Source organism: Pelodiscus sinensis, chromosome 16 (assembly GCF_049634645.1).
Source record: "Pelodiscus sinensis isolate JC-2024 chromosome 16, ASM4963464v1, whole genome shotgun sequence".
In the NCBI taxonomy this organism is placed as follows: Eukaryota; Metazoa; Chordata; order Testudines; family Trionychidae; genus Pelodiscus; species Pelodiscus sinensis.
The window spans coordinates 21,537,017-21,561,096 of record NC_134726.1 but is presented as its reverse complement, the minus strand read 5'-3'; the positions used below and the strand labels follow the sequence as shown (position 1 = coordinate 21,561,096).

Below are 24,080 nucleotides of genomic sequence, written 5' to 3'. Positions count from 1 at the left end.
TGAGTAGGCTGAAAATGAATGTTGGCCAGTGGCCCTCAACACAATTACCTTGTAAATGCCCTTGAAGAGGTGAATAAATGGATCATTTGCCTCACCAAGCCTGCTATTTTGTTAAAATCGCTCTTTGGCTCTAACCAGCCAGTAGCCCTCAGTACCACACTTTAGGAAGGGTGCAGAATACATAATGCTCTTCAGCATGGAAGGGTGCAATGGCTAATCAGTACCATGCACAAAGAAAAAGAGGCAGAAGGCCAGTTTTCATTGACAAACTCAAGTCTGAAGCATCCAGGATTTTTCAGGGCATGTCTGCACAGTCGTTTCATGGCAGGCACCCTCTAATTCACTATCGCCAACATAGAGTTTTGAGTGACCTGGACAATTGAATAATAGGGTAGTATTTTTCCCACACAGCCTAGTAAGTCTTTTCTATTTCCAGTTTCATCCTCCAGTCTGAGGGGATGGTCAGTCAATGGACCTAGGATTTCTAACGACGAGTCCCACTAGAGCAGAGGGGGGCAATAATTTTTGCAGCAGGGCCACTAAGGGCACGCCTGCACTGCAGGGTTATTCCAGAATAACAGATGTTATTCCTAAATAACTTTGCAAGCGTCTAGACAGCAAGCCCATTATTTCAAAATAATATCAAAATAACAGGCATCTTATTCTGGATTCTGTAACCCTCATTGTACGAGAAATAACGCAATTCCGAAATAGCTGTTTCGGAATAGGACATGTGTAGACAGGGCAGATGGAGTTATTTCGAAAGACAGGGCCTCCAGGTGCCCTGCTGATTACTCTGTCCACACACATAAAAACTCTGTAGTTCCCCTTCCCCTGCAGCCCCAAAGGAAAGGGCCTGTGGCTCACAGCAGGCCCTGAGAGCCCTGAGCCACACAGCAGCTGCCAGACCAGTGTGTTAGGCCACCAAAAGTGACCCCGTTGCTCACACTGAGCCCTCCTCTGCTCCTAGGGAGCTGGCAGCCAGCTCCCAGGGCCCTGCCTGGGAACAGAAGAGGCATGCACCTTCCTGGGCTGGTGTGGAGATCATGGATCTCATTGAGGTCTGGGGAGAGAAATCAAACCTCCAGGATCTCCGCACTAGGTGTAGGAATGCAGACGTCTGTGGCCGAATGGCCAATAGCTTGACTACCAAGGGCCACATGCACATCCAGGAGCAGGTGTGCGTGAAGGTGAAGAAGCTAAGGCAGGCCTATGCCAAGGCCAAGGAGCACAGCTCCCACTCCAGGGTGACACTGCAGGCCTGCCCATACTACACCCGGCTCCACCACATCTTGGGGGCAGGTCAGTCCATTCCCCCCGCCGCCTCTTTGTGGACTCAGGGCTGGAGATGCCCATCGTCACCCTCCTGGGGGCACAGCCAGTGAAGAGGAGGAGGAGGAGGAGCTGGACAAGGCTAACATCAGCTCAGTGCCTGCCCTCCAGAAGGTCATGCTCACCCTAGAGCCAGCACCCCCCACCCGGGATATCTCCTGGGCACTGTCCAAAGCCAGGAAGGCCCTTCAGGTGAGTGCCATTACTTTCCATAGACACACATGGGTGGAGGCAGCAGGAGGCAAGGGGTTGGGGCATGATCCTCACTTGGCCTTCTCGGCCTAGGGATTGCGCAGCAGCCTGTGTACATGGGTGCACGTGAAGTGCTAGTTCAGGGCACACAACCCCAGGAGGCAGCAACCGAGGACTCTTGTGCTCTGGCTCACAGGATGTCTTGAGAGGCCTGCTGTATTCTCAACACCAGGGTAGGACACCCTCACACAACAAGCCACCACTAGAAGGAGGCTGGGGACGGGGACACACACACACACACACACACACACACACACACACACACACACACACACACAGAGCATCTGCTCCTGGGGACAGTGCGGTGAGGCACAGGCGCGTCTGCCGCTCACACACACATCCCCCCAACACTCTGCCTCCCTCTCCTCCAGCAGCCAGGGATACAAGTCCTCTCCCCATGGGCTGCCACCACTGCTGGACCCGGCGTGTGCGCGGCACAGAGGGAAGGCCAGATGCCCCATGGCCCTCCTCCCACCCACAGGCCCCCAGTCTGGCCAGCACCTTCCCAGGCCTGCTTGTCCCCAGAGCATGGGGGTAGTGAGGCTCCTCCCAGGGATATGTGTCCCTGCAGGAAAGGGCCCGCTGTCCAGGCCTCAGGTGGCCTTGCTCGAAGCACATCACCTTAATCAGACCCAAGACCTTTCAGTGTCAGCTCAGAGATGAGGGCTGGGCTTCGTGCACAGTGTCTTCTGGGATGACTGCCCATCTCTTTGTTCTCCACAGATGGACCGGCTGCAAGAGGGGAGGGGTCGACACCTCCCGTACCATCCTCCCAACCCTGGGTGACCCACCAGCACAGGAGAGCCCCCGAGGACCTCCAGAGGGAACGTATCGCTGCCCAGTGAGTCCTGCAGTACTCCATGGACTGGCAGGACTGGAGACTTGAGGAGGACCTCCAGCTGCGCCACAACACCTGGTGGGAGCTGCTGCAGCAGGGCCGATCCATCTGCACGGCCTTCCACACAGTCATTGACTGCCTGGTGGCTGCTCCTGCACCAGCTCCCATGTCTCTGGCATCTCCCCCTGACCCAGCCCCCATGGCCGCTGAGGGCCCTGCGCAAGAGGCAGTGGCACCACCTGACACAGGTGCCATTCCCAGCCCCAGCCCTGAGCCTCTCCTCCGCCTTCCACCTCCCTCCTCCCAGGTTCTTTCTCGGTCCCTCCCCAGTTACATTCATCTCAATTTAAAAAAAACAGAGTTACTTCTTCCAAAACAAAAAGTGTGTTTTATTGTCTCTGCAGGGGAAAGAGACGGGGAGAAGGAAGAGCAGGGGAAGGGAAGGGTGTGGGAGTAAGGGCAAAGAAGGGCAATGCAAAGGCCCTTTATGGGGCAGCCCAGGGAGGAGTGTCACTGGGGTACTTGTGTGAAATACTCCCTCAGGGCCTCACGGATAGGCACAGCCTCCTGAGGGGCTTGCCAGATAGCAGCCGTGTGTGGTTGCTCAAAGGCCTGCTGATCCAGTCAGAGTGTTTCCTTCGGAATAGCTTATTCCAAAATAAGCATGCAGTGTAGATGTGAGTACATGGTCACAGGCCAGCTTCACCCCCGGAAGGGACGGGTCTGGGGACTAGTCTCCCACCAGAGTTGTCTGGGGCCAGATGTTTTGAATTAAAATCACAGCAAAGGGCTCATGGCTCCTGGCCCCACCTCTGCCATGTTGCCTGGCAGCCACCCAAGGTTGCTGTGGCTATTTAAAGGGCTCGGAGTTCCGACCCCTGCCAGGGTAGTGCCACGACCATGAGCCATTAATAGGATCCTGCTTCCTGAGCCACTGCCTGGAAATTCGGTGGCATGGGCAGCAGGATATAAACAGAAAGTGGCCAGATGCAGTTCAGGGGACGGATCACAATGTTAGGAGGGCCGGATCTGGCCCACAAGCCACATTTTGCCCAGCCCTGCACTAGAGCGGCTGCCTTTTTTTTTTTTTAAAGGAGCCCTACCTCATACAGTTATATAGTAGTCTTTGTGTGCCCTGCTTCTCCTTACACATGTACCTTCTTCGCGCACTTCTTGCAGTTCTTATCTGGGCTTTGCTTCTACTGCTTTCTCTGCAGAATGACACACTTTGCCATTGTGCCTGGTGAGAGATGAGAATCCCCCAGAGAAATGGTTTCACTTGACTCATCTCCCTCCACAGGGGTATGTGTACCAGCATGTCCCATTCTTTGGTTCCCAGACAGTATGACAATAAATAAAATCAGCCTTTTATATCACTTCTCACAGGTATCCCCTGAGGAAAAGGAAGGAAGATGTGTTGTATCCGTTGCAGCCTTAAAAATATCACATGAATACCTCTCCTGGCAAGCCCTGCTCTCTTTAACAAAGCTCTTCACCACAACCATTAATCACCTTAAGTGACAAGGGCAGATTTTGCTCCTCGAAGCAGGCACAAGTTGGCTATAGTTGCCCCCACTTTTACTAGGTTTGAATGGGGCCCATATTGCTTTAGGACAGATTACCATTTACATTGTAGCACCACATTTCTAGAAAATATTGAGGCCTTATCTTTTCTACTGTAGTATCTGTATATATATTTTAGAGAATTTGTGCATCTGTCTGTCCATGAATCCGTCTGTCCATCTGTGAGTCCATCTCTTCAAAACCGCCTCCTAAAAGATAAGATCTAGGAACACCAAACTTGGTAGGCAGCTTCCTCTTATGCTAACTTAAGGAAAGATCAGTGTTGGGTTGTGCCCGGACAACCAGAAGCACTGGGCAAAGGACTGTTTTCCATAGCATGCAAGGGAGGGGTCTGAGAGCAGGGATAGTTATGCTCCACAATGACCAATTGGGGAAGTGATGCAGGGGACAGGTATACTGCAGAGTGACCACAGAAGGCAGCTGCACCAGGAAAGGAGTGGCCAGCTGGGACCAAGGTTCTCTATATTGCCAGCCACTGGCTGTGGGTAAGTGGCCCCTCTGCCCTAAATCGCTTCCCCCTCATCCTTAGCTGCAGCGCTGGACAGTGAGGGGAGCCCCACCAGCCAGTGGCCCCTCTGCCTCAGCTCCCCTGGAGCTGGGAGCACCAGGGGGAGCAGCTTGTCCCTGGCCTCCTGCCCCTATGGAGGAGCTGTGCAGGCTGGTGCCCCCCACCCTCTACAGAGGAGCCATGCAGGCAGTCTCCCCCTCCCGCTGTGGAGGATCCATGTGGGCCGGGGATGGACAGCACAGCTAGGGCCCCGTGGGAGGAGCCACCACCCAGGCAGCATGGCCCTGGGCATCCCAGGCTATGTCTACACTATGGCTACGTCTACACTGGCATGAATTTCTGGAAATGCTTAAAACAGAATAGTTTTCGTTATAAGTATTTCTGGAAAAAGAGCGTCTACATTGGCAGGCTGCTTTTCCGGAAAAGCCCTTTTTCCAGAAAAGCATCTGTGGCCAATGTAGATGCGCTTTTCCGGAAAAGAGCCTCGATCGTCATTTTCGCAATCTGGGCTTTTTTCCGGAAAAGACTACTGGGCTGTCTACACTGGCCCTTTTCCGGAACAGTGTTCCGGATTAAGGACTTATGCCCGAGCGGGAGCAGCGTAGCTTTTCCTGAATAGCTGCTGATTTTGTACAGTAGAGCGTCGTTGCTTTTCCGGAAATTCAAGGGCCAGTGTAGACAGCTCGCAGCTTATTCCAGAAAAGCAGCTGATTTTCCGGAATAAGTGGCCCAGTGTAGACACAGCCTAGCTAGTGTTTTGTTGGAAGAGGCAATGCAAATGAAGCACTGATTAGCATTTTCTTGTGCCTCATTTGCATAATCTATTCCAATCCATTTTTGCATAAGAGGTTTTTGCACAAAAACATGCAGTGTGGACGTGTCCATTTTGTGTAAAAAAACCCACTTTTTGCGCAAGATCCTCCTGGAAAGGCATAAGGGGGCCCCCTGAGACTTCCCAGCATCCAGCCCTGACTCCTGCACCGTCCACTCTCTGCCCTGAGTCCCCTCAATGATCTGAGCAATGCTGAGTAAAACCTCTAGTTGATAAATAATTTGTTTACCACGTTATTGGCTTTTCAAAATGGCAACACCTATACAGTTAGTAGCAAAAGTCACCCCATGGCCATAGTTACTGCATAGTCACCACTCACCACAGAGATCTCCCTGCCAGTGGTTTTCAACCTTTTTTCATTTGTGAACTTGAAAAATATTTTGAATGGAAGTGCGGCCCTTTTTGGAAATTTTAGATGCAGTCTGTAGGCTCACAAGGGATCTGCAGACACAGGTTGAAAACCACTGTCCTTACAATGTAGGAGACAAAGCCATGGTGATCTCAGATATGATATGTGTTGGAATTCAATTCTGCAACGGCAACCACACTAATATTTAACTACTGAGAATGATAAATGTCTATTGTTAATGTCTACAATATATCATCTCGTCGTATCAAGCATCTTTGTTTCTCGTTGTGTACTTTCTAGTACTTTGCATTTAAATATTCAAGTTTTTCACATATAAATGGTCTGGGAGCATAGTGAAAAGAAATAAGTGAAAAGTTAAAAAGAAGTCTTTACATTTAACATTTCATAAGAGATATGAGATATGCAAGTCGTTGTAATTCACACACACACGCACACACTTTAATTACAATCTTATTCCGTTAAAGGTGTCCATGCTATGAGCTTATAGATTGTTTGTCATCCAGCAAGCAACAGCTGTAGTAACTTTATTCAGTTAGGATGTGTCTATACTGCAGGGCTTAGCTCAAAATAAGCTATGCAAATTGAGCTACAACAATTGTGTAACTTATTTCAAAATTGGGAGCATCTACACCACACTTATTTTGAAATAGAGCACTCTTCCTCTGACTTCCCTTATTCCTCATACATTGAGGGTTACAGGAGTAGGAGTAAGAAGTCCTCCAGCTTGACTGTATTTCAACATTATATCAAAATAACTGCCTGCTGTGTAGACATGGACTAAGTTATTTTGAAATAACACTAGTTATTCTGAAATAATGTTGCTGTGTAGACTTACCCTTAGTTTATGATACTGAACTACCAAACCACACAGTGGCGTGACTCTGTTCTCCACTAAAAATACAAAAATTTCACTGCATGTGGAGTCTGTTTGTTATGTACAAAATATAGTCCCTGAAAGTAACAAGTGTTTCTGTTTCTTGCTCAGAGTCACTCAACCTCTTCTTTAAGCTCACAAGCTGTGATAGTAAGAAATTAATTTCTATAATTTCCCCCTAAAGGCAGATAATATTTGAGGTATGACTAAAATCAAGGAAACTAAAGGCTACATTATGCCTTTCAGATACAGACAACACTTGGGAAATGTACAGAAAGTGCTCCAGGAGGCAAAGTACCTGACAAACACTCACATCACCCAGATACTTGGGGAGTGGGAGAGGAGATGAGCACTGCGCAGTCCTCCCCAAAGGTATAAAATCTAACCACTTCTGCACCTAATCACATGTGCATCCCAATGATGCTAGCTTTGCACTGCACAGGCCTTGTGCGCTGAACACCTTGGGCCCAGACCCTGCCCCCTTGTGCTCCCTCACAGGGGTTGAACACAGAAAAACTGCTTTTGCGGAAAAACTTGCCAGCTGTCTACACTGGCCACCTGAATTTCCGCAAGAACACTGATGATCTCATGTAAGATTGTCGTGTTCTTGCGGAAATACTATGCTGCTTGCATTCGGGCAAAAGCCCTCTTGCGCAAATGCTTTTGCGCAAAAGGGCCAGTGTAGACAACGCAGTATTGTTTTGCGCAAAAAAGCCCCGATCGCGAAAATGGCAATCGGGGCTTTCTTGCGCAAAACCGCGTCTAGATTGGCACGGACGCTTTTCCGCAAAAAGTGCTTTTGCGGAAAAGCATCCATGCCAATCTAGACGCTCTTTTCTGCAAATGCTTTTAATGGAAAAACTTTTCCGTTAAAAGCATTTGCGGAAAATCATGCCAGTCTAGACATAGCCAGTGTGTGTTGCTGAAATTCTCTCCTAAACCTGTTGTTCTCAAGGCTTTATAGGAACACTGTAAGAAAGGATCACCTTTAAGAAGGTAAGCAGGCCTTGGAGGAATTTTTACTTGGAGCTTGTTTACACTAATATTTAGTTGATGGTGAGCTGGGAAGTAGATTGAAGTGCACTAGAGGATTGTTAGCCTGCAGCAGCAGGGTCCTGACAGACATTTAGTGGTCAGTAGGCTAGTGTGGAGTAGATTTACACCCAGCTTTCAGCAAACTAAGTGTTCATGTAGAGCCCTTGCTGTAAAGTCCATGCGGGATGCAGCACCAGAAGGCAACAAAGGACCATCCCTCACTTCAGGCTTTTCCCTGACAGATGATTTCTCTTTGGATATGTTTACACTACGGCATAAGGTCGAATTAAGCTACATTAATTGTGTAGCTGAAGTTGAAGTAGCTTAACTTGACTTCTGGTGCTGTCCACACTGCAGGGAGTTAGAGAGAAAACTCTCCCTTCAACTTCCCTTACTCTTTGTGGAAGCAGGGCTACCGGCATTGACCAGAGCGCCCCTCTCAGTTCAAATTAGTGTAATCGTAACATAAGAACGGCCATACTGGGTCAGACCAAAGGTCCATCTAGCCCAGTATCCTGTCTGACAACAGTGGCCAATGCCAGATGCACCAGAGGGAGGGAACATAACAGGTAATCCTCACATGATAACTCTCCTGTCACCCATTTCCAGACAAACAGAGGCTAGGGACACCATTCCTACCCATCCCAGCTAATAGCCATTGATGGACCTAACCTCCATGACTCTATCTAGCTCTTTTTTGAACCCTGTTAAAGTCCTAGTCTTCACCATATCCTCTGTCAAGAAGTTCCACAGGTTGACTGTGCACTGAGTGAAGAAAAACTTCTGTTTGTTTCAAACCTGCTGCCTCTTAATTTCATTTTGTGACCCTAGTTCTTATAGTGTGTGAATAAGTAAATAACTTTTCCTTATTCATTTTTTCCACACCAGTCACAATTTTATAGATCTCTATCATATCCCCCTTTAGTCTTCCCTTTTCTAAGCTGAAAAGTCCCAGTTTTTTAATCTCTCTTCATATGGAACCCGCTCCAAATCCCTAATCATTTTTGTTGCCTTTTTCTGAACTTTTTACAATGCCAATATATCTTTTTTCAGATGAGGCAGCCACATCTGTATGCAGTATTCAAGATGTGGGCGTACCATGGTTTTACTGTGTCTTCACTAGACCTGCTAATTTGAACCCTGGAAGATCGATAGCGGCAGCTTCGATCTTCCTCTGTAGTGTAGACATCCCCTTAGATGCCTAGGACCCCAAACACATCAGGCTGTAGAGGTCAGTGCCAGTGCTGTGAATTTCACATTGTAGACTTTGAAGAATAGATGTCGTTGTTTCCTTGCATAAAGCCTGGAAGCCATGTGCTGCCCTCGCTGAGGTTTCTGAATGATGTTTGGGTGCACCTTCCTGTGGAGTGCACTTCATTATTCTGGTCTGGATAACTCTGATGGTAGGAACAGCCACACAAGAAAGAACAATGCTCTCCTGGACACTGTTGCCACCTGGATACTCGAGACCCCATGAGATATCTCATTAGCAGAGGTGGCAGGTTTGCAGAAATGTTGGTGGAACCGACAACGCCCAGAGCCTGCACCCCTCTCCTCAACTCTTCTCAACCTCCCTCCCACTCTCCCCCCGCCCTTGCAGCTGCCAAAGTCTCCGGGAGGGAATTTGGGTGGAAGATGGGTGTGGGCTCTGGAAAGGAGTTTGGGTACTGGGTTCAGGCTTTGGGCTGGGGCAGGATATTAAGTTGTGGGGATGGCGGGGGCAGGCTCTGAGAGGGAGTTTGGGTGCATGAGAGGGTAAGGGTGAAGACTCTGGGAGGTACTTTGGGAGTCTGAGGGGCTGTGGGAATTTGGGAATAGAAGGAGGGAAGAGAATGTAGGTTCTGGCAGGGAGTGGGGTATGTGAGGGGTGCCACACTTACCTGAGGCATCCGCCTCTGTCAGCAGCCCCTCTGGGGTGGGGGTTTCCCCGCACTGCTGCCTGCCTGCTGCTTCCCCCCCCCAATGTCTCACACATCCCCTCCCCTACCAGCCCATTAACTCCCCTTTGTGCATCCTCCCAGCCCTGCCTGCTGCCCCCAGGCAACTTATAATAGTATGGGAGGCCCCCACCATCGCCACAGGTAGCACAGCAGGGCTAGAATGGCTTCCAGCCACTTGCTCTCTATGGTTGCCATGTGCACTCCCAAGACTCTGCAGAGGCAGCACTACATGGAGACACCGCTCCGCACACTAGGCTGCAGGGATGCATGTGCCGGCAGCAGCTTGGAATCAGCAGCAGGAAGCTGCTCTTGCCCCACTGCGCTGCCAGCTGTTGGTGGTGGCTGTGGCATGGCCTTTGGGGCAGCAGGTGGGAGGCGTGTGCCAACAGGAGGGTATGTGGGGCACAGGGCTGGGCTTGGGGAGAGACCGAGCCCCAAACTTTGGTGGAATGGGGCCCTCTGGACCAGAAATATTCTTGAGGACTGGGCCCATATACTTCACCACCTATGATATTAAGGGAAGAGGCAGACAGATCCCTCAACTAAAGCAGATGAAATGAACAACTGCTCCCCCCAACCAGTCTTTTAAAGCCTTCATCCTTGCAGTCTCTGAGGGTATGTCTACACTACAATGTTAGTTCGAACTAACGGACGTTAGTTCGAACTAACATTCATAGGCGCTACACTAGCGCTCCGCTAGTTCGAATTTAAATCAAACTAGCGGAGCGTTTAGTTCGAACTAGGAAAACCTCATTTTACAAGGATTAAGCCTAGTTCGAACTTACTAGTTCGAATTAAGGGCTGTGTAGACCCTTAATTCGAACTAGTGGGAGGCTAGTCCTCCCCAGGTTTCCCTGGTGGCCACTCTGGCCAACACCAGGGAAACTCTATGCCCCCCTCCCGGCCCCGGACCCCTTAAAGGGGCACGGGCTGGCTACGGTGCCCGTGCCAGGTGCAAGCCTGCCAGCACCCAGCCAGCAGACCCTGCACCTGGCATGGCATAGAGCCATCCACCCGATGTCCCCCAGCCCACCCCCTCTTCCCGGGACCAGGCTGGTGGCTCCCGGGAGCTTGCCCGGGACCGCAAGAGGCGGGCACCCACCTGGGCTAGTGCAGACATCGTGGACCTCGTCCACAATCTCCGCACTAGGCACAGGAAAGTGGCCATCTAGGGCAGGAGAGCTGCCAGCCTGGCCACCCAGGAGCAGGTGTGCATGAAAATCAAGGTGGTCCACTGAGACCCCCGACCCTGAGCCCTGAGCTTACAATGGCCGTCCTGGGTCAGACCAAAGGTCCATCTAGCCCAGTAGCCTGTCTGCCGACAGCGGCCAACCCTAGGGACCCTGGGGGGATGGACCGAAGACAGTGACCAAGCCATTTGTCTAGTGCCATCCCTCTCCAGCCTTCCACAAACTTTGGGCAGGGACACCACTCCTACCCCCTGGCTAAGACTACTCCATGGACCCAACCTCCATGACTTGATCTCACTTCCCTTTAAACTCTGTTCTAGTTCTAGCCTTCACAGCCTCCTGCAGCAAGGAGTTCCACAGGTTGACTCTTTGCTTTGTGAAGAACAACTTTCTCTTACTAGTTTGAAGCCTGCTACCCATTCCTTTCCTTTGGTGTCCTCTAGTCCTTCTTTATGGGAACTCATGAAGAACTTTTCTGTATGCACCCTCTCCACCCAACCCCTGCTTTTAGAGAACTCTATCCTGTCTCCGCTCCATCTCCTCTTTTCTAAGCTGAAAAGTCCCAGTCTCTTTAGCCTCTCTTCATCTGGGACCTGTTCCCAACCCCTGATCATGTTAGTTGCCCTCCCCTCTTCCAGCCTTTCTCTTCCCCTCTCCCACCTCCTTTTCCCACTCTCCCCCAGTTTTGTTCAATAAAGACAGAGTCAATGTTGGAAGAAACGTTATCTTTATTTTGTACATCAGGAAGGGGGGCTAGGGAAGGGTAAGTGGAAGGAGGTGAGGGAGGAATGGGGTACGAGCCCCCGATGTGGAGGACTGGGCTGGCTCTGCGGGCTTCTGGGGGTGGAAGCTCTCCTGCAGCCTCCCAATTGTCCCCTCTCCTCAGATGGCAGCCTGCGGCAAGTGCAGCCGGTCTGATGGCCGAGTGCTGTAATGTGCCCAGTGTGGGCACTCCGGGCACTCCAAGCCAGGACTGGTTTTCAAGCGGGGCACCCCTGAGGACTGTCTGTCCGGGGTGGGGGTCAGGTCCGTTTAAGCGCAGCCCTCGGCTAGCCTGAGACAGCATCTCCACGCTCTAAGTCCTCCTCTGATGCCCTGCCGGCACTGCTTCCGGCCATCCTTAAGCCCTGTTCAGGGTCCACTTAATGTGGACATGCTAGTTCGAATTAGCAAAACGCTAATTCGAACTAGTTTTTAGTTCTAGACGCGTTAGTTCGAATTAGCTTAGTTCGAATTAACTAATTCGAACTAAGTTAGTTCGAACTAACTCTGTAGTGTAGACATACCCTGATAGATGTTAAGAAACCCAAAGTTCAGCACTGCAGTGAGCAACACTCGCCTAACCTCACATTTCTCACCCCAGAATCAGTTCCCATAGCAGTGACCAATCCGTTCCAAATCTGAAACGTGCCAGTATCTGAGTCAAGCCAACCTGGATTCATCCATGTTCTCACTACTCCCAACAGGCCCAGCAATTGGGTCTCTACGTATGTGTTGCAGAGGCCTTTTTTTAAATTTTCACTTCCATCACCAGCAGCAGAAGACATAAAAGCCTGTCAGGATAGGGCAAAGAGAGCAGATATCTGGGAATCCCCTCGACAGTTGAGAAATATATTATTGTCATTATGGTATGGTCCATCGGCTGAGCACCATTCTCCCCAGGTTCACCAAGCACTAGACTTATAAAGGGCTCAAGCATCACAGAGAAGAATTCTGCATTGCAAGAGACATGGACAAAGTGACTACAAATGAATAAGACTCATGAAATCTCCTATGCCTCTCTCCATACTGTGCAATGACGGCTATTTCTGAACTCTCTGCGGAAGCATTATCATGTTGGCAGTTTTCTGCTGAATCTTAGTAATGGCATTTATATCTGTACTCAGTAAGTAAATGATATTATTGTATTTCATATCACCCAGCCAGCAAAACCACTAATGTGATCCCAGGGAAAGTTTTTCCAATACAAGATACTGTAGCCCTTGCAGAAAAATTGGACAGAGTATCCTTGTATTCTGTCAGATCCATTTTCTAATCTAGTTCACCGGGCAAAACTATCTGGCACCCTGTTACTGCTGGCCATGGTGATGGAGGGACACAGAGGCAGAAGCTGCCCATAAATCTACACAACTGTGAGAGCCTAGAACTAATCAACACCTCCCACAAAGCAGGCAGGAAGAACAGATGGGGAGGGAGCCAGGCCAGAATGCCTGGAAGATGTGCATGCCCATCTTCCTTGTTAACGCTCTTATGAAATTCCAGCCAGAACCTCTGATGGGGCAAATTGCCTCCCAGACACAGCTTCCCTCAGTGCAGCAGGCTATGGGTGACTCACATTTACAGTATTCTCAAAGGAGATGCATACCCTGGATACATTCAGTTTACAAGATGCCAGGCCATGAAACATAGCTAGCCAAATCCTACAGTCATTACGTTTCTGAGTCCAGGACTTTTGTGACTGTATGTTGTTCATTCTCTCTCTGATTGCCATATAACAGATTCTACTAAGGGTGCATCTACACTGCACTGTTATTTCGGAATAACTAGCATTATTCCGAAATAACAAAGTGAGCGTCTACACATCAATTCCGCTCTTTCGAAATAATATCGAAATAACGGGTGGTTTATTCCAACTTCTGTAAACCTCATTCCACGAGGAATAACTCCTCTTCCAAAACAGTTATTTCGAAATGGTTGCAGTGTGGACGCTCCACTGCTGCTATTCCGAAATAGCTCCTCACCAGGGCCACTCTAAGGGTATGTCTACCCTACAAAGTTAGTTCGAACTAACAGACGTTAGTTCGAACTAACTTTCATAGGCGCTACACTAGCGCTCCGTTAGTTTGAATTTAATTCGAACTAACGGAGCACTTAGTTTGAACTAGGAAAACCTCATTTTACGAGGATTAAGCCTAGTTCGAACTTACTAGTTCGAATTAAGGGCTGTGTAGACCCTTAATTCGAACTAGTGGGAGGCTAGCCCTCCCCAGGTTTCCCTGGTGGCCACTCTGGCCAACACCAGGGAAACTCTTCTGCCCCTTCCCGGCCCTGGACCCCTTAAAGGGGCACACGCTGGCTACAGTGCCCGTGCCAGGTGCAAGCCTGCCAGCACCCAGCCAGCAGACCCTGCACCTGGCACGGATCGAGCCACCCACCAGGTCCCCCAGACCTCCCCCTCTTCCCGGGACCAGGCTGGCGGCTCCCGGGAGCTTGCCCGGGACCGCAAGAGGCGGGCACCCACCTGGGCTAGTGCAGACATTGTGGACCTCGTCCATGATCTCCGCACTAGGCACAGGAAAGTGGCCATCTAGGGCAGGAGAGCTGCCAGCCTGGCCACCCAGGAGCAGGTGTGCATGAAAATCAAGGTGGTCCACTGAGACCCCTGACCCTGAGCCCTGAGCTTACAATGGCCGTCCTGGGTCAGACCAAAGGTCCATGTAGCCCAGTAGCCTGTCTGCCGACAGTAGCCAACCCTAGGGACACTGGAGGAGATGGACCGAAGACAGTGACCAAGCCATTTGTCTCGTGCCATCCCTCTCCAGCCTTCCACAAACCTTGGGCAGGCACACCACTCCTACCCCCTGGCTAATAGCACTCCATGGACCCAACCTCCATGACTTGATCTCACTTCCCTTTAAACTCTGTTCTAGTTGTAGCCTTCACAGCCTCCTGCAGCAAGGAGTTCCGCAGGTTGACTCTTTGCTTTGTGAAGAACAACTTTCTCTTACTAGTTTGAAGCCTGCTACCCATTCCTTTCCTTTGGTGTCCTCTAGTCCTTCTTTATGTGAACTAATGAAGAACTTTTCTGTATGCACCCTCTCCACCCAACTCCTGCTTTTAGAGACCTCTATCCTGTCCCCCCTCCGTCTCCTCTTTTCTAAGCTGAAAAGTCCCAGTCTCTTTAGCCTCTCTTCATATGGGACCTGTTCCCAACCCCTGATCATTTTAGTTGCCCTCCCCTCTCCCAGCCTCTCTCTTCCCCTCTCCCACCTCCTTTTCCCACTCTCCCCCAGTTTTGTTCAATAAAGACAGATTCCATTTTTGAACACTATTGTCCTTTATTTTGTACATCAAGAAGAGGGGCTAGGGAAGGGTAAGTGGAAGGAATGGAGGGAGGAATGGGGTACGCACCCCCGATGGGGAGGACTGGGCTGGCTCTGCGGGCTTCCGGGGGTGGAAGCTCTCCTGCAGCCCCCCAATTGCCCTCTCTCCGCAGATGGCAGCCTGCGGCAAGTGCAGCCGGTCTGATGGCCGAGTGTTGTGATGTGCCCAGTGTGGGTACTCCGGGCAATCCAAGCCAGGACTGCTTTGCAAGCGGGGTACCCGTGAGAACTGTCTGTCCGGGGTGGGGGTCGGGACCCTTTAAGCACAGCCCTCGGCTAGCCTGAGACAGCATCTCCACGCTCTTAAGACCTCCTCTGATGCCCTGCCGGCACTGCTTCCGGCCATCCTTAAGCCTGGTTCAGGGTCCACTTAATGTGGACATGCTAGTTCGAATTAGCAAAACGCTAATTCGAACTAGTTTTTAAGTCTGGATCCGTTAGTTCGAATTAGCTTAGTTCGAATTAACTAATTCGAACTAAGTTAGTTAGAATTAACGTTGTAGTGTAGACGTACCCTAAGTTATTCCTTCCCAGTCCCTCCTGGGGCTCTAAATCGAGATAGCGCATCCACATTTGGGGAGCCTGCCTCAGACTAATTTTGAGACTTCCCTATAGTGTGGACGTTCTATTGTGAAATAAGCTATTTCAGAATATATCTTCCAGAATAGCTTATTCCAAAATAAGCGAGCAGTGTAGACATACCCTAAGAGCTTAAGGTTTTCTTGAAAAATATGAAAATACAGCCGGTCCCCGAGTTGCGAACGATTGACTTACGACCGTTCGCATTTACAACTGAAGCTGTTGTAAATGGCGGACCCTGAGTTACGAACGCAATCCGCGCTTATGAACAGCGCGGTCGCGTGTAACTCTATGGGGTCCGACTTTCAAACAAACCGAGTTACGGACCAATTGCTTGGTCTGTAACCGGTTCATACGTCGGGGAGAGGCTGCAGTCACTCAGACTACCAGACACCTGATGCTGTTCTAAGTTGAAATCAATGGTGTTATACCCATGTAAAACTGGTGTAGCAGAAGGGAGAGTCAGGCCTGGTACATTCCTATTTTAAATCACAGAAAAAAACGAATCTGAAAGGCTACGTCTAGACTGCAAGCCTCTTTTGAAAAAGAGCATCTAGACTACAACCAGTAGCTGCTTTTTCGAAAGAGAGCCACCCAGGCAGTTTGGATGCTCTCTTTCAAAAAAGCACAGTTTGCATTACATAGCGCCTTTTTTCAAAAGAGCACTTTTGAAAAAAGGCATTCTTCCTTGTAAAACGAGGTTTCCCATGGTCAAAAAAACTGCCGCGTTCTTTCGTTTTACTTTCGAAAGAGCGTGGCAGCAGTCTAGACTCAGAGGAAGTTTTTTCGAAAAAAGGCCACTTCTTTCAAAAAACCCTGTAGTCTAGACACACCCAAAGAGAGTCTTAACGTAATACTCTGGGGAAGGTTCTACTTTACATTTCATATAAATGGTTCTGATACCTTGATCACATAAAGTTTGATTTAGCCATTGTGCAAGAGTTTGCTTTGTTCCAGGATGTGATTTTAATTAATCAATCATTCTCTTGAATTTTCATGAATCCCAGCATTGAGATGCTGACGGTGGTTACTCCTGCCATTCATTTTGTCTGACCCTTTTCTCCAGTAGCTAAAAACTTGCTTTGGGAAAGCCAACTTGGGAGGCCTTCTCAAGTCAAAAGTTGTCTTAATTGCCAAATGATAGTTAAATAATATGCATTCTCATTTCAGTTTTAGGATACGCGTACAAGGGCATCATTGCTTCTGAGGTCTCTTCCAGTTCTATGGTTCTATGATTCTATGATTTTACTTTAATAAATTCTGCTCTTTCTGATTTCAGTAAGTCCTCATAATTTTTCTTGGTTTGCCCTGGGAAAGCAATCTATAGAAGCAGAATTTAACATTAAACATTTGGGCTGTGTCTACACTGGCATGAATTTCCCGAAATGCTTAAAACGGAACAGTTTTCCATTATAAATATTTCCGGAAAAAGAGGGTCTACACTGGCAGGCTGCTTTTCCGGAAAAGCCCTTTTTCCGGAAAAGCGTCTGTAGCCAAGCGTCATCATTTTTGCGATCGGGGCTTTTTTTCGGAAAAGACTACTGGGCTGTCTACACTGGCCCTTTTCCGGAGCAGTTTTCCGGAAAAAGGACTTTTGCCCGAGCGGGAACAGCATAGTTTTTCCGGAAAAGCAGCTGATTTCTTACAGTAAATCGTCACTGCTTTTCCGGAAATTCAAGGGGCCAGTGTAGACAGCTCGCAGCTTATTCCGGAAAAGCGGCTGCTTTTCCGGAATAAGTGGCCCAGTGTAGACACAGCCTTGAAGTTTAGATGCAGGGGAGAGATTACAGCAATTAGGAATATGTCAAACACAAATATTTGGCAAGCCATACTGTCAGTAAATCAAATCTCCATCTTTGTTGAAGCACTACTATGGCCAGTCTAGCCAATTTAATCAATCTTTGGATGGGACCACTCTAGCATACCTTACGTTGATGAAAAGGCCAGTGGTAGCAATAGGCGTTTTGCATAAAACAAGAGTACGCAATAAAATGTAATGGAATGTAAGCTCTGTGATACGTTGGCAACATATTGTTGTGTTATTTAAGCAGCATGCAATCCTTCTTTTCGGCATAGGTTGTGTGATGAGCTTACTGCACAGCGGCCATGGGGCTGCAGGAAAAATCCTGTCTCAGACAAAAAAGAAGTGAATGGGATTTCTTCAGCGATGTTGAGTCAGATTGTACATAATTCAAAGAGTTTTATTCAAGTATAAATGTTTCAGTTGAATTGCATTTCCTCCTAACGGCTCAGAAATACTCTAGTAGCAGCAACAGATACAAGTCCTCATAGTCAGATATGTATCCTTAAGGAGTATTTCTGGCTAAGCAAGGAACTGTTTGGGGAGTGGACAGAGCTTGTGGCAGCAACGTCAACATGGATCCTAAATGAAGAGTTAGTAAAACTGCCATGCTAGAAAAGGCCTGTGAAGTGCTGAGAGCCTCAGGCATGGTTCAGAGTGCCACACCTTCCTCAAGTGGGAGTTGAGGGCATGCATTTCTCAGGAGACACTCAGCACTCCACAGGATTGAGCCCCAAAATGATCAAGTTAAAATGACCTATCAAGGCCAGTGTAATTTCCAGTCCTTTGCCCTAGAGTTCAAACACACACGCGCACACACACAGATGGGAATCAAGTGAGCTGCAATAGAGTCCCTTTTGTACCTTCTTTTTCCTTTCTGTCATTGAAAAGAGAGAGGAAAGGGCTGTGGAGAAGAGGAAAGAAAGGGAGGGGAGACAAACTAGAAATAACAACTAAGGTTTTTTTTATGAAAATTTTAAACAAATTTTTGAAAAAAAAAAAAGTATTTCCCACACCAAAATACGTTTTTCAAAGAAAAAGAGCCATTTTCACCAAAAATAATTTTTGAGCAGAATATTTTGACTCATTCCAAACAACAGCCACTGCCTCGTCTATACAAAACAGCTAAAACCTGCCTAAACACATTGCTACAGGGCTGGATTGAGTTGACAGCTGATTAGATTGGATTTGGCACAGCCAGTGTACGAGTTCACTCTTTTGATTTCTTGGACTTAAATGAAGATAGTTCTGCTACAGAACACCTCAAATGTAGCTACAGCTCAATCAAACGTTCTAACAAGCCTAACTCTACCTCCTATGAAACTCACTGCACTTTTCTTTCTCCACAGCAAACATCCTGACAGTGATCATTCTATCACAGCTGGTGGTTCGCAGGCAGAAGTCCTCGTACAACTATCTTCTAGCACTAGCTGCTGCTGACATACTGGTACTTTTTTTCATTGTTTTTGTTGACTTTTTGCTGGAAGACTTCATCTTGAATAAACAGATGCCTCAGACACTGGACAAAATAATTGAGGTACTGGAATTTTCTTCCATACATACGTCCATTTGGATTACTGTGCCATTAACTATTGATAGGTACATTGCAGTATGTCATCCCCTTAAGTATCACACAGTGTCCTATCCAGCTCGTACTCGAAAAGTCATTTTGTGTGTTTATATCACCTGCTTTTTGACCAGCATCCCCTACTACTGGTGGCCCAATATTTGGATTGAAGACTACATAAGCACATCTGTACATCATGTCCTTATCTGGATCCACTGCTTTACTGTTTACTTGGTACCATGTTCCATTTTCTTCGTTCTGAATTCCATCATTGTGTACAAGCTCAGACGAAAATGCAATTTCCGACTGAGAGGATATTCCACAGGGAAAACAACAGCCATTTTGTTTACTATAACTTCTATTTTTGCCATACTTTGGGCACCAAGAATAATCATGATACTGTATCATCTCTACGTATCACCTTTAAATAATACTTGGTTGGTACATATTGTGTCAGATATTGCCAATATGCTAGCACTGTTGAACACTGCAATTAATTTTTTCCTCTATTGTTTCATTAGCAAGAGATTTCGCACAATGGCAGCTGCGACACTAAAGGTTTTCTTTAGGTGTCAAAAACAACCAGTTCAGTTCTATACAAACCATAATTTTTCAATAACTAGCAGCCCTTGGATTTCCCCTGCCAATTCTCACTGCATCAAAATGCTTGTTTACCAGTATGATAAAAATGGAAAACCTATAAAAATATCACCGTGAAAGGGGATTGTTGGTGTCTCTGGATGCATCTTCTTTTCAAGCAGTTACATCTCCAGGATGTCAACTGCTGACATGGCTGTTTTAAAAAAGTGGTCAGTTGATTTCATTTCCCTGATGGACTAAAGGCAGATCAGACTGTTAGAAGAGAATGGGAGTGATTCATTTTGGGAGTTGGAATGAGAAGGCAAAATGCCTCTTTCTTGTTACATAGCATTTTGAATATGCTTTGGAGTATGAGTCTTCATGTTCAATTGCTAACAAGTGTCCATGTGCAAGCACTGGCGCAGGACAGAGTTGTTGGGGGAAAAGCCACAAAGATGTTTAATTGCAACCATGAAAGAACTTCTGTGACTCTCTCGTGGTCTTCACTATTGACAAAGTGAACGCTTTGCGAATTTTGGAAGGTATCATTTGCACTGCGTGCACTTGCCTGAAACAATGTGTCATTTCTGACATGAAATATCCCCACATGCAGAACCTTCTATCCAGGACTTTCTGCAATGAGCCATCTGTAAGACATTTGAACTGTGACAAGCCCCTCTGGGCTCGCTTGAACTCAAGGCTGAAGGATGGCTGTTTCACCTTGGCATGAAAAGCAATCCTGCAAGCTGCCAGTATTTATATGCTTTAAGTTGTTTTATCTCAGACAGAGACCAAAGGGGAGGAGTTTGAAGGAGGGAGGTTTCTTCAGCCAAGAACAAAAGCAGAATATATCTCCAATGACTTTAATTAGAATCTCCAAAGGCTCATAAGTTTGGGGCCCAGTCCTGCAAGGTACAGAGATCCCATGGGACCCAATTCTGAGAGGTGCTGCATGTACACTGACCAACTTTTAAAGTTAATTTCAGGGATATTTCAGTTGGGAGGCCTCTTTGCAATTACCCCCAAACTGTTACCTCCTGGCCCCTGGGGCTGACCTGCCTCCCAGAGTCCCAGCTCTTACTCACTGGTTCTCTAGCTACAACATGCAGCACAGCATTTGTGATGTTGCACCCCTTCCCTAGACCTCGCACTGCTGGATTTCTGGCCCCCCGGCCACATTCCTACATTGCAGGAGATAACATCATTAAATCAGGAGTCAGGAGTTTTTATTCATTATAAACTGGAGTCTCCCTGACATGCTAAGAGACTTGGGGAGCCTGACTATGCATTTAATGAGAAATATAGACACCACAGGTCCCTTTGGAGCCAATGAAACTAATGTGCACCCCTCATGACTGGGCCTTTAGAAATTATACATGCAAGAATTAAATATGAGAACTTGTTTGGAGAGTTTGAGCTCTGTTATCCCAGATTTACCTTTTAGTTTTTTAGTTTAATAGTCAAATATTTGTGTGTGGATTCAACATATTAAAGACTCCACAACAGTAAAACAAAGTCTACCCAAAATGCCTGGACTGTGAATTTTAAAGTACTTTAACTAGGACAAATATTTAAATGCTCTTTCTCCACGCTCATATGAAGCATATCGGCAACACTCTAAAAGACACAGGATGATGATATCGACAAAAGGCTTCTTAGAGGCATTTCATTTGCTGTTATCCCTCTTTGTTGTTGGTATGTGGTCTCACAAAGTGGGCATCATAACACATAAATTCCTTGTTGAGCACTTAACAAAGGCCTTAACAAAGAATGTAAGATAATATTTCCTTGCAGGGTAAACACAGGCACAGCTTTGTCAATGAGCATAAGGGCTTGTCAACTGATAACCTCCAAGGGGAGAGAAGCCCACTGTTTGCAAGGTGTTGATGTATGTGCCTCATTGCGAGCAGGAAGCTCACAAAAGACCCAATGCTGTGACATCTTCAGATGCTTCTAAAGGGGAAATAGAGGTCACTCAGCGTGTCCTAGAACTAGACTCCATAAAATCTGTAGATATTGAAAGTCTGCCATGGTTTGAGGTCTTACTATTTAAGTACCCACGAGTCCCAGTGACCTGATTCCCCATCACTCTTGCTTATTGTGTAGCTATTTACTCATGTGGGAAGGGAGTGCAACATGGATGTATACAGCTGCCAAATAAGAATGCACTTTGCACAAGCATAAATGACAACACAAGGCACATGAGAGACAAGGTGGGTGAGGTCATATCTTGTATTGGACCAGCTACCGTTGGTGAGAGAGACAAGCTTTTGAGTATACAAGGTACAAAGCAGAAAGGGAACAGGTCCAATCTGGCTGCTCTGACAGATCTTTACTCACATGGAAGTAGGGCTTATTGGGAAAAGAATGAGATTACTCAGGCAAGTAAGCAGCATTGGGCCCATTCTGATCAGCATCTCATCTCCACACATGGGAGTTCAGGGTGCTCAGGACCTCCCTGCAAGGTGCTCAGTACCTCCTCTATTAGGCTGCTGAGTTATACAGTCTAATGATTTTCCAATTCAATCAGAAAGGGGGGGAGCAGGTGGCAGAGATGAGCCTGAGATAAGAATTTGACCCTTTCCTCAAAGCAGCATGACAAGAATTAAATCTTTTGAAATAGGAAGAGAGGATAAAATAAACCAACAAAACCCCAGCCTGGGATCTTTTCCCTCTAATCATGACAACAATGGATGTATGCAAACCAGTAATTGCAATAATAAAACATAAGGTGACACTAGACCTCTGAAGGTGGCATTACCAACAACTAAATAAAGGTAAAATCATTAGCCCCTTTACTACTCATTTACTTGCCTATTTATTAGTCTTTGTCCTTTTTCCCCCCATTCCCCAAGCTCTCTCTCTCTGTTCTCCTTCTGTATGAATTGATATTAACCAAAGTTTGCCTTTTTTAAAAAGGTACTAGCTATTTAATTTGGGGGAAGACACTATATTGATCTCTTTTTTAACTTTAAACTGGTTATGAAGAATGCTAGTCTGAGTTACATGTGAATAAGTCAAAGTGCAATATATCTATATAGAATAAGTTGTTCATTTTTGAGAATGTATCTAATATTGAAAACAAAATGTATTTATACAAAAATGTCACTATTCTCCTTAATATATTAGTAACTTTACATACGTAACTGAAAGTTTAGGTTTTTTTAAAAAAAATACATGTATTTCAATTCAGTGTATGGAATAATCACCTGCCATATACATTGTGAGATTTATTACTTTTCTTAATATGATGTTGGTCCTGCAAACTAGCAGTGTGATCTTTTTTTCTTACTTCTATTTTTATTTTCATAAATGACCATATTTAAAATTGTAACAATCTTTTAGTGTGAAAATTTGATTTCTGAACAATAGGTATCAAGTTATCATAATCTTGTTTAAAAAAAACTCACTACTTTTTTCATATCAGTCTTTGGAATGACATGGTTTTGTTTTCATAGGTATTTAATCAACCAGTTTATTTCCAATGATTTTGGGTATTTAAGGGCTTGATTCAAAGTCACACTGAAGTAAAAATAAAACCCTCCCATTGATGTCAATGGAGTTTTGATTAGGCCATAATTTATTAACAAGAAATATTCTGAAGTCTTGGGGGGGGGGGGCAGTTTGGGAAATAAAGCCTTGACTTTTTAGTCCACTATATGAGAGCTGCTGTTGATGATCCTTGCCTTATATTTTAGTTTTGTGAAGCATCTTGCAATGACTGTTGTTAACTAGCCAGTGTCATGCTGTATTCTTTGTACCTCCTAATTTTCCTATAGTAAAAACAGCCAAGCACTTGCTATCTCATTATTTAGGAAAATAAAATATTCTGGAGAAGGAAGTATCTTAATTGCAGAGAGAGGATTTTGTACTTAATTTAACTTATATTTCAAATACTTACAATTAGAAGAAAAAGAAGCTGTGAACGGACAATCTAACAATTATTTGCAGGTGTATATCCTCAAAATCACAGCTATCAACAAAATCATTTTTAAACACAATGCTGAGTATATAAAATTATAATAACGAGACCTATCACCTATTTAAAGTTGTAAACATTGATATTTTCATAACTAGAGGATATATTGTGTTTGACAAACTTGTTTGTATTATAATAAATTTTGAGCTGGTGCATAAAAATTCTTTTATTGTACTGTTTGGAGTCACTATGTTTATTTTATAGACATTTATGACAGCGAGTGTGTAGGGCTCATCCTTACAGCCCATACTCAAGTGACTGCTCATTGAGTCTAAGTGGCAGAATTAGCCCCATTCAGTAAATAATAAATCTTCAAAATATCAATCATGTACGTATGTAATTATAATTATTATTAATAATTATTAGGCCTGATTCTCCACTCCCTTATAGACCAAATTCTCAGCTCCTTTAAAATGTGCCAAACTTCACTGAAGTCAATGGGTCAGTGTTCAGAGATCTGTGGTTATTTATGCTCGCAGGGAGTTTGATCCATTTACATCTGTGTACAGTGGACATAAAGCCCTACCAACTCCAAGTGATGTAAATGAAGACAGAAGATTCAAGGCAGCAGAAAATCAGGCCCACTGCTCCCACTAACTTCAGTAATGTCCAGTAGGCTTAAAACTGGTGCGGTGAGATGTAGAGTCTAGCCTGGAGAGGTTATGTTGGCTGGTTTTGACCAAAGCCACAAAATAGGTCAGTGGCAGAATTAGCAGC

At 46.4% G+C, this 24,080-nt stretch overlaps 1 protein-coding gene across 1 annotated transcript in view; it reads left to right on the top strand.

The window, feature by feature from the left end:
• The window catches only part of GPR139 (G protein-coupled receptor 139), a 39,236-nt gene extending 15,728 nt beyond the window's left edge, over window positions 1-23,508 (top strand). The window contains exon 2 of the mRNA XM_006123138.4: window positions 18,588-23,508. Coding sequence (XP_006123200.1) covers window positions 18,588-19,522 — 935 coding nt within the window. The 3' untranslated portion in view covers window positions 19,523-23,508. The remainder of the gene's footprint in view (window positions 1-18,587) is intronic.
• The last annotated feature ends 572 nt before the right edge of the window (window positions 23,509-24,080 follow it).